This window comes from Nicotiana sylvestris, chromosome 2 (genome assembly GCF_000393655.2).
Source record: "Nicotiana sylvestris chromosome 2, ASM39365v2, whole genome shotgun sequence".
Classification (NCBI taxonomy): domain Eukaryota; kingdom Viridiplantae; phylum Streptophyta; class Magnoliopsida; order Solanales; family Solanaceae; genus Nicotiana; species Nicotiana sylvestris.
The window spans coordinates 204,706,726-204,718,152 of record NC_091058.1 but is presented as its reverse complement, the minus strand read 5'-3'; the positions used below and the strand labels follow the sequence as shown (position 1 = coordinate 204,718,152).

Below are 11,427 nucleotides of genomic sequence, written 5' to 3'. Positions count from 1 at the left end.
ACATACGCTCGAAAGTGCTTGGATTCTGCATTATTTTCCATATATAAATTTCTCAGTTTAGCTGGTATTTGATGATTAAATTCATTGTACCACTGCCACAAAAAGATCCAGAGGGTTCGTGTTCAAATTTTCAGAATTTACAATTTGGAACATTTTTTAATGGAACATAATTAGAGCGTAGTTGATTAATATTAGTCGTATTTTTCTTATTCTTTACACCACCTGCATATTCAAACAACTCTAAGGGACACAAATAGAAGAAATGATAAATCTAGTCAAGGGTGATGGTCATGTTGGCCAGCAGACGGAGGAGCAATTGCGCATCCTTTGATGTTAATCTTTTCCTCAAAGACAATTATACCCTTGGTAAAGTTAGGCATGATGCCAATTATATCCTCAGTAAGGCCAAGCAAGCATATTGACCTCGTGTGCTTATTCTCCTTTATAAGAAGTAGTTAAACTTCAAAAATATAATGATACATGTTCCATAAAGTAAGAGCTATTGTTCTTTTTCTAAAAGCAGTAGTAATTTTTAGCAATATGAGCCCGTTTGAATTAGCTGATTGTAAATAGTTGATAAGCTTGAAGTGCTGAAAAATATTTTTAAGTGCTGAAACTAATTTTTTAGATAAGCATTTATGTGTTTGGATAAACGTGTTGAAAATAATAATAATAATAAGCAGTTGATGTGTTTGGTAGAAAAGTGCTGAAAAACTGTTCTTTTATTAAAATGGCTAAATATCCTGAGAAACTTTATAAAGATTATAAATTTAAAAGTTTCTTTGTAAAGAAAAGGATGAACAACGAGTATGGAATGAAGAAAAAGTTAGGAAATTTATTTTGGAAAAAATATTTTATGAATTCAAAAATATTATTAAGAATAAACTAGGAAAAATCTTGGTCAAACTAAAAATGCTTATAATCTGAAAAGCTGTAAGTTGAGGGTGACCAAACTTATAATTTATGGTTGATTTTACCTTATAAACATTTGGCTCATAAACACTTTAAATATTTACCAAACACGTAAATAAGTCAAAATGTACTTATAAGACAATTTGACTAGCTTATAAGCTTAGCCTAACCCCCTCTAGTATCTTTTCTTGAACACATTTTAGTCCAAAACTTGCTGTACGGATTTAAAGATCACCATTTGACTTACAAAAATTAATCAGTCAAAATGAACTATCAGTCCAAATCTTGTAATGGCAGTTGCAATTGACCACTGACCAAAGTAGAGTGATAATTATTCTTTAATCTTAAACTAGAAATTTCGGTTCGAGTTGAAATCATCTTTGACAAAGAGTACTTTACGCACCAAAGTGGAATTTCCTGGTTCGTATCCAGAAATAGACTCCAAAGCGCAGAGGCCACTTAACAGTTAACAATAACAAAAGGTAAATTTTGACTTAGCACGAAGAAGTAAAGCATTAAAAACATCAATCTCAAACTAATAAAAAACAATAATTACCGCCGGAATTGTTGTTCATAAGTCAATACCGCTTACACAAAATTTTGGGTACGCCGTTTATAAACCATTCTGGCTCATAATCTATTATGATATTGTCATTGCACTGGACCATAAAGGGTGAAAGCTTGCAGTCTTGTGGTTGTAAATGACACAGCTCAGTTTCTCAGTGACGTTGGAATATTTTATTTTATTTGTTCTAATTCTCTTTTTGCAGTATGGATATCAGGCTGGAATGCAACCAAAAGATCACTCTTTTTTGGATAACAGAGTCTTGAAATTTGGGAAAACTTTTTATCCATACAGCAACTAATTAGAGGGTGTTTCACAAAAATGCCAACTTGTGGAAATTATGTTGTTCTGACATGTTATTCTGAGCGTGAACTTGTAACTACGCCTCAATTACAAGTACGAGGGGTCGGGTATATAAATCTTAACTAGTTATGTTATTTTTTTAAAGCTCATTTCATGTTAATGTACATGCCTAGATGAGCATGTCCCAACGATAAGTTCTGTATTGAGAAGATCCACCATAATTTGATTAATTTTACGTCAATTGTCGGCCTATATGCATATATTGGTGGAGTTTGAACCTAGAGTTGATCAACATAAATTTGTCACAACGTTAGGAAACATTGTCATAGGCCAATTAGTCAATCTTTGGCTAGGTCTAGGTAGATAATTGTCAACACACTCAGAATTTCGATGTCATAGCTTCTGTTACTCTAATTTTTCTCTGTATATTTCAAGTTTTGATATTGCACAAAAACTGAAATTCGAGAGTTGTCAACCCTAAAATTGTATGAATTACCTCCTTCCATTATGAGGAAGGACAAACCGGAAATGATTAATGTATTCATGTCTACTTTGAATAATTTTCAAGTTAACATAAGCTTTAAAAAACCCTTCTGATGTATCATTGACTTTTTTTTGTTGTGAAATCCTCAAGGTTAGGTGGCATATCGTTGCAAACTCTAGATAATAATGCTCATCCCTCTATTCTTCTTCACCAGAATTCGAACTCGTAATGTAGCTTAACCCACACATCACATGTTATACTCTTACTACTAAATTAAAGCTCGGGGGCAAAAGGCAAAAAAGAACTTTCTAATTATTCCCTTGGGTACTAATCAGAGTTCATACAAATTGGTATAAACAAATTATGCAGCATGCGACTTTGAGAGGTTAACTTTAACCAAGTTGTTGGCCGACCACTTGTCATGACTTGGTCATGCAATCCACTTGGAGAAAGGGATATATTTTGTTATTTACTAGTGGATTTGGTTATGTATTTACATCAAAGTGCTTTTACAGAAAGTCTTCAATCTGGATTACTCTATTTCCAGATTTCATATATATGACTGACTTTATATTTGTAGTATATTACTTCTATTGCATTCTATCAGCACCTTACAAAGGTTAAACGGATGAACCAAACTACTTCTGTGTGCAAAATAAACCAAACTTTCAATATTTCAGCGGTGAAAGTTCTGAAGAAATCCCTCTGGAGAAGACTATATATAACCAGATCAACAAAGGAGGCATTTGCGCTAAGCCAAAAAGTCAGAAGAAGGCTAGAAAATATTATGAGAGGAGAAATAAAACTCTGAAGTTCTGTGTAGGAGGCCTGTACATCAGTATCTTCACAAATACGCGTACCTTGTATTGAATGAAAATGCTAGAATTGAATTACCAGAACAAGAAAACTCAAAACAGTACAATGAAAATGCTAGAATTTAATTGAATCCTCTGTATACCAAGTAACCTTGAAGACATTAGATAGCAGATCTGTTCTTCCCAACATCACCCGTATAGGTCATTTTCTAAAGGAAATAGTTAAGCAGTTCATATGATAGATCCTCCTAAATCACTAGACAATTAACATTCACAACCTCTTTGTCTTGTACAATCAAGAAAGTAATCTACATCTCTTGCTTTGAATAATAATAAAATAAACCAAAAAATTAGAAGAAGAAAGTTTTGTGCTCCCTACCGATTCTTAATTCCTCATTGAAACTCTAACTTAGGTAGAGCAGCAGCCTCTCTTCACATCTCCAGAAGTATCATTGACATTGATGGTTGTACCTTTACTAGGAAGGGTAGTGCTTGCGGCTGCTTCCTGAGCAGCCAATGCCTTCTTGCTTATGATATGGTATATCTCCGTCAGTATAGTCTGAAAAGCCTTATCTATGTTAACTGATTCCAATGCCGATGTCTCAAGAAATGACAGTCCTTCCTTCTCAGCTAAAGTTTGACCATCCTGGTCGGAGACTGCTCTAAGATGGTTAAGGTCGGACTTGTTTCCAGCCATCATAATTACAATGTTAGAATCTGCATGGTCTCTCAATTCTCGTAGCCACCTCTGAACATTGTCAAATGTTTGCCTCTTTGTTATGTCATAAACAAGGAGTGCACCAACTGCTCCTCTGTAGTAAGCACTGGTAATTGCTCGGTACCTTTCTTGGCCTGCAGTGTCCCATATTTGGGCCTTGACTGTCTTTCCCTCTACCTGTATCATGAAGTCAATAATTAGTCCAGAAGTGTTGCTAAAAGACCAATAAGTCTGTTTCAGCCCTGCATTTACATTTCCCCAACAAAAGGATTGTGTAGGAGGAGCATATTTATAAAATCGAGAACTTAAGAGTATTTGGTCATGATATGACAAAATAAGAACCACTAGAACATTCAAATTTCCAATTACAGAGAGATATCTGGTCTCGCTGTTGGACCTTTTAGTTTTAAAGGCATACAAAACATCAGTGTTATATTACGCCACTAAAATAGTTAGTTGCCAATTTCCAAGTCATAACGGCTCCAACTTTTTTCCTCGGAAGCAGATTGTTTAAATCAGTGTTATATTGTGCCACTATGATAGTTAGTTGCCAATTTCCAAGTCATAACGGCGCCAACTTTTTTCCTCGGAAGCAGATTGTTTAAATCAGTGTTATATTGCGCCACTATATGATAGTTAGTTGCCAATTTCCAAGTCACAACGGCTACAACTTTTTTCTTTAAGTATAAATAGATAAGTTCTGAAAGAAATATTGCCAACATTATACAGGAAACTCCATTACTAAACTTCTTCATACCTATCTTGCATATAGACCATAGAAAGAAACAAATTTTTATGCATGTTCGTAATACATGATGACCATGCTTGAGTTATTGATTGCCTATTTATGCAGAAAACCAAACGGTAATGGGTAATTTTAACCAAAAATGTACATGCCCTCGAGAGTGGGAATACAAAACATGAATAAGAAAGCAATCATCAGCTCATACATCTGAATTGTATTCATCCTTTTAATTTGCAACTTGAATAGAATCAATGCACAAAATCAGCAGTTCTCTCACTTCACTAATCTCTATGTCCTCATCCATCACCACACAAAAACGCAGCTAATCCGATATCATATCATCGATCATTCAATAGGTTAGCATTCTTTCAATCAATCAAGTCTAAGTCCCAAGTCGACCATATGAATTTCTATATCCATTTGACTATTTTTTCACTGACTGTCAACCTACTAAACATCCTCCTCTTTTACCTAGGAGCGGGGCTAGTAAAAGGAAGGTAGTAAAAAAATTATATTTTCCAAATAGGGTAAAAACGAACGATTTGTAGTAAACATATATAAATTGTTGAATTTCCTTGACATAGGAAAATTTTTTAGTAAGTGGTAAAGGGGGTTCGGAAGTTGCTTTACAAGTTTAAATCTCAACAATCTATTGAATCCCCTTATATAAATTTCTGGCTCCACTACTGCTAATTTTAGCGGTTTGGGACCAGATATACCTTATCAAACTCACTTAGCCAAAAATAACAGGTTAACAAATGACATTAATACAATTATTTGGTAAAACTAATAGAACATCACCATATTAAGATCTTAAACGAAATTAGTACTGACCTGAAGAGTTCTGGTGGCAAACTCAACTCCGATAGTGGACTTGGACTCCAAACAGAACTCATTTCGCGTAAACCTGGACAAAATGTTCGATTTCCCAACTCCAGAATCACCAATCAATACGATCTTAAACAGGTAATCGTACTCGTGATCCACTCTATTCCCCATTTTGTTATCTTCTCTATTAAAACCTACAAGACGCATATCAATAAATATCATCTAGATCCGCAATTAACCAATCAAATTAGCCCCATAAAAACCCTAACTGCAAAATACACACACAAAACGCCAATGTCTACACACACACACAGAGACATGCACACACACAAACATCAGGGGCAGATACAAAGTGTAAAAAATTCACTAAAATAAGAACAAAAAAAAAAAGAATGGTTTTGAACCTAGCAAATCAAATGAATTGCGGTAAAATCCCTAACTCGAACACATAAAGTTCAAATACTGGATCCGCCACACATAGATACATATAATACACACACCTAAATACATACATTTACAAATACATACATGTACGGATGGCCGTATGGAGAGATTTATGTGTGTATAACTTACCGGAGAGGAGAGAGAAAGGTGTAGAAAGAGAGAGAAACGAAGGAAACAATGGAGGAAAATGGGAGTTTTGAAATGGGCAATGTTGAGGAAGACTTGTACTGCTGAAACTTTTTTTTTCTAAAGAGTATATAAGATTTCTAGTGTGAAAGTGCGGCAAATAATACGCTACGTGGAGATTCTCGATTTTAAAAATCTAGGAAATTTGTACTATTCTTTGAATCTTTGCTCGTCAAGTTTTTTATTTTATCCATTATCATATTTTATTTCAAATCAATTAAAATTAAACTTTATTGTGCGTATAAATTATTTTTATCAAATAACAACATGAATTTTATTTTTATTATAATTTATCATTGCTAAAATTAAATTACTTAATTTAATATAAATAATACGTTTGGGAAAGTATTGCTCCTGTCTCTTATCATTAACCAGTAATTTCTTTAATTAATAATAAATTTAAATTTTAAACCGGTGAACTGTGATACTTCATATCATTTCTTGTGATGATTAACATGTAATTTAAAATAAATAATTTTTTTAAAAATTTATAACTATTTATAGTTTAAATTCATGAGAATAAGTAGGGTAGAATCTATTTTTTCCTCCCTCTATTTTATGTGGTGGGATTTGAAAAACGATGGTTAAAATCATAAATTCATATCGCATGACCCCAAAACACCATAAAATATACACGAAAGCCATGGTGAAGCAATGTGTATTAGTCACTAAGTTGTTTCCTATGGAACTACAAAAATTTTAATGTGAATTTAGATATAAAATCTTTTATTTTTTGAAATAAAGTTGTTACACTTGCATAAAAAGTATTGTAATATTTAATAATTTAAATTATTTTTAAACTTCTTTTTTCAATAAAATATCCCTTTGATTCCATAAAGATTACATAGTGATACATAGAGTGGAATTTGTAGGAATATCAAAAAATTATTTTCGATCCATGATTAAATGTGCTCAATTTGAATTACTATTATAATTTTGAATTTCAATGATCACTTAAAGGCTACTACCATCTAGTTAGTGTTTTTCTCTCTCGCATTGTTAACTAGATGAAAGGATTGTTCTAATGAATATAACTTAAATGCATTGATAATATATAAAAAAATACTTACCATCAAAAGTTATGGTAAAGTGTAAGTATTTCTTTAATTTTAACAAAACCTTTCAGGTTCGAGCTTTGTTTATAAAATTGTCTTTAGAAGAAAGCAATCTACCCTTTAATGTGAATTTTTTTTACGAATTCGAATTAATTGAGCTCTAAGTAAGATAAGGGACGTACGCATGGTTTTTTGTAAGCGATGTCAAAATTTATAGAAAAATTAATTTTTAACCACAAAATCTCTCTCAAATATTTGCAAAAGAAAAATATGCTATTTGAGAGGTTTGAACCTTTGACCTATTAAAACAAAATCAAGCACATAACCAATACATCAAGACACGATTTATATTAAGTAGTGCCATTTTTTCCTACTCATCTGTTTCCATACAGTATTAGTATATATGTAAAACTTTCGGACGAAAAGGTAAGATATCGAACACCGAATAAAAGAATTTAATTAATTTACCATGTTGTTAGGGAGATTCAATGAGGAAGTTGACAAAATAGGAGAAGTGGACAAAAGAAAATGTGTGCAAGGTCGGTTGGCAGGCTGGCAAACAGAGTGACAAAGAGGAGCTGGATTGGGGAATGTTTAGTGCCTCCCCTCTAACATGGTTTGCTTTCCCTTTGCTCACTCTCCTGACTCCCCCCCCCCCCTCATGGATTCCGGATTTTATTCTCCATTTGCTATCTTTGGCTAGAAATGCAACTATCTTTGGCTAGAAATGCAACTATGTAAGCAAAGGAAATGTCTAAATAATAAATACCACCTAGGAATATGGTAGAACGAATGTGATTTTCCACCTATTAATCAAAAGCACTGGATCCAAATTTTCGAAATAAAGGAATTAGATTGAGGTTCCACAAATGGTACTTCCTGATACTGTATTTGAAGCAGTTGTTGGAATTCCTTATGATATGCAACTGAAACAGGTATTATTGGTGAAGAGCGTTCCCCTTTAATAGGTCTTACGAAGAGGGAACCGAATTAATCGAGCCACTGAAAATATAATTTTGATCATTAAACCCGAAAAAAACCCTGAATGTCTAATAGATAAAAGCAAATTTAAACATGGAGACCAGAGTTGAAGGCTAACTCACTTGTTGCTTTGTCCCACATTTGAGGTGGAGGGTTCAAACTCCATTGACAGCGTAGCATCCTCCACATTAGTGTGAAAGATTATTGAATTGACAAAAGACTATCTTAAATTTGTAACAGGAAAGAAGAAGTGCTAAAGAAGTCACGTAAAAAAGAAAATTTCTCGGAGTCAGTCAACTAAAACCAAAAGAGAGAAAGATCAGTCCTAGAAACTTATAAGATTGGTACATTTTAACGTATGAACTTCAAACAAATGCTTGAGAATATATATATATATATATATATATATATATATATATATATATATATATATATATATATATTTTCAAGGAACAATTAATTATGGAGACGTTATAAAGAACAACAGGCATCAACAATAGGAGAAAATATAAAGATATTAAACTTAATAAATTCAAAATCAATAAGACAAATAAGGAATTCAAAGATGAATTTGATGTATTTGAACTTAATAGTAATAATAATAGGATTAAAAGGCATAGTAGCAACCAAAAGACATATATATATATATATATATATATATATATATATATATATATATATATAGTTTATATGTCAAAACAATGTTATTTAGGATCAAATATTTTTGTGTCCCATTTGGAGTATATGATCTAAGCTATATCTTCAAAGTTGCAGGCCGTTAGAATGCGTTTAAATTCAATGTACATGTCTACGTTCATTATATAAAATATATCAAATGATTTATAAATTATTAATGATTGGTGAATTAAATTTCTCTAATGGTAATTTAAATTGTAATTTTAGTTACAAGCTGCCGGTGGGCCCACTAATAATGAATCATAGAATACTGATTAATAAAAGCATGGATTGGTAATGATGTGAAGATGATGGAGGTGGCATCTTAGGCGGTGATTTGGCAATCAAAGCATGCGCACTTTTTCAATAGTAGTGATGACCATTGAAGCCACACTCATTGACAATTAACTTAAACTTTGACACTCTTCATCTAATCATTTTCTGATGACTTGGTCAATATTTCAAGGGGAGAAATTCAAAAATAGCCTGATTTATAAGTGGTCATTCAAAAATAGCCACAATTTTAAAAGTAATTAAAATTGAGTTACTTTTATGTAAAGATAAATTTGAACGAAAACATTATTCAAAATCCAGAAAATACTCCAGCATAAGTATACTGGAATTCCAGCATAATATATTGGAGTTCCAGTATAATATGCTGGAAATTCATACGCATGTGCTCCAATCTCCAGTATATTATGCTAGAACTTTCCGCGTGTTGGAGTTCCAGCATTATGCTGGAAGTTCATACAGTGGTGCACCGATCTCCAGTATATTATACTGGATCGGTCCTTGTTGCAGTAAAATAGTAGCTATTTTTCAATAACTTTGCGAACGTTGGCTATTTTTGAATGACCAGTCCGAAAACTGGCTAACCCGTGCTATTTTAACTATTTCAAGAGCCACTTAGGCCCATTTATTCTTATTTTTTTTGTTTCAATTATAATTTTTATTTTGACTTTCCACTCGATATTCAACATTCACATTGCAACTCAACCTTATTCGTATTCACGCCTCGTATTAAAAAATAAAATGTTCTTTATCAAAAGAAATTCCGTTCCTAAGACTCGAACACGAAATATCCTATTATAGATGAAAGGATCATAATATCTGAATTTGACTACATATTTAATTATTATTATTATTAATTTTGAACATTAGATAATTAAGAATATTTATTTTCTCAATATTTAATTTATATTTAATTACTTTTATTAAAATCTAATAAATATAAAATTTTAAAAATTAATCTCAAATTATATTCACAAAATATTAGAGCAAACCTCGATATGCATCATGTTGTAATATATTTATTTGATGAAATACACTATAAAAGCTAGCGGCAATGACAGTTGTCAGTGTGGTAGTGGTCAACGATGATGGTTGTGGCGTGATAGCTAGTGATGGTTATTGTAGTTGGTAAATACAGCTATTAGCGGCGATTGTATAATGGTGAGTGGTGCCGTGGTGGTGGCTGGACGATGGTGATCAAAAGTGGTGCATCACTACTAGAAATTCGTCCAAAATCGACCGCGGCCAACCGATGGTCGATTTTTTAAAATTTTTTATTTTTTTACGTGACCGACCAACTTCGGTCGGTTTTTTGGCGCAAAATACAGGAAACTATTTTAGCATCCCGCGAAATTTATTTTTTAAAAAACTGACCGACTTCAGGCGGTAATTTATATTTTTAATAAAACTGACCGAAATAGATCGGTTATTTTCGCGCGAAAATGCAATTAAAAAGAGTAAAAATAAAATGAAAGAAAGTCTTAAACCAAAATATATTAGTGGTCGAGTGGTAGAATAGTATCCTGCTACAGTACAGACCCTGGTTCGATTTTCAGAAGCTGTATTTTTTAATTGCATAATTAAAAATATCGACCGAATTCGACTTCGGTCGCGACAGATTTTTTCTTTTTGGGTTGTTTGTGAAATTTAATTGTCTGATCAAAATCGATCAGAAATTGCGACTGACTTCGGTCGCTATTAATTATTACAGACCAGTCTAATTTCAACGGATTAAAATTGGTCGGAAATCGATCAGTTTTTTCAATTTTCCGACCGATTTTGATCGGTATTTCTGGACAGTGTTAAACAATTTTCTAACAGTAAATGTACAGTTATGGTTAGTAGCAAAATTGGTTAACGATGGTAATCACGTAGTGGAGGCAGATTGTAGATGGTGGAGTCTTTAGCAATGGTGGTAATAGATAGTAGAGGTGGCTGGTGATAGTCTTGATGAAGGATTACAGGATTGATGATTGCAACTGACGGTGATGGTAGTATTGTGGACTCTCAAATGACATGGGACAATATCCTCACAAGCTCTTTACCCACATATCTGGTGTATATATATATATATATATGATACGTATATTATATATCATCCGACTATTTTAAATTTAAGCGCTTGAGTATGCGGCTATTAAGTTAATTCTTCATCAGTTTATCCAAGTCAGGGGCGGATCTACCATGTAAAACATGGTTCACGTGAACCCGTGGTCCTCGGGTTAAAGTATAGATATGATGTACATAATTTGGAAAAAATAGATATATATACTTAATGGAACCTATGGTCAAAAGACACCAAGTGGTGCACTAGTTTTGGTCTCTTATTTTCAATAGCCTAAGGTCAGTGGATTAAATCCCCTACCAACCTTTTAGTTTATTTTTAAAAAAAAAAAGTAATAGTGAACCCATCCTCCGAAAATCC

The 11,427-nt window shown here is 32.8% G+C and overlaps 1 protein-coding gene across 3 annotated transcripts; it reads right to left on the bottom strand.

The window, feature by feature from the left end:
- Positions 1-3,181: 3,181 nt before the first annotated feature.
- On the bottom strand, positions 3,182-8,259 carry LOC104242466 (ras-related protein Rab2BV-like). 3 transcript variants are annotated; one of them, XM_070168425.1, is made up of 3 exons: positions 8,159-8,259; positions 5,377-5,564; positions 3,182-3,974 (listed from the first exon to the last, which is right to left on the bottom strand). In XM_070168425.1, the coding sequence occupies exons 1-3, from the start codon at positions 8,223-8,225 to the stop codon at positions 3,489-3,491; spliced, it is 741 nt and encodes a 246-aa protein (XP_070024526.1). In that variant the 5' UTR covers positions 8,226-8,259; the 3' UTR covers positions 3,182-3,488. The 3 variants fall into 3 exon arrangements, with proteins under 3 accessions (XP_070024526.1, XP_009795818.1, XP_009795817.1); XM_009797516.2 differs by lacking the exon at positions 8,159-8,259 and adding an exon at positions 5,899-6,057; XM_009797515.2 differs by lacking the exon at positions 8,159-8,259 and adding an exon at positions 5,944-6,056.
- Between the last annotated feature and the right edge of the window lie 3,168 nt (positions 8,260-11,427).

Bases quoted from the DNA above. Each gene is read 5' to 3' on its own strand.
- LOC104242466 (XM_070168425.1), bottom strand. From the start codon at position 8,225: ATGTGGAGGATGCTACGCTGTCAATGGAGTTTGAACCCTCCACCTCAA. The intron at 5,565-8,158 runs GTGAGTTAGCCT...TGCGTCTTGTAG, and splicing joins AATGTGGGACAAAGCAACAA to GTTTTAATAGAGAAGATAAC. The intron at 3,975-5,376 runs GTCAGTACTAAT...TTCATGATACAG, and splicing joins TTGCCACCAGAACTCTTCAG to GTAGAGGGAAAGACAGTCAA.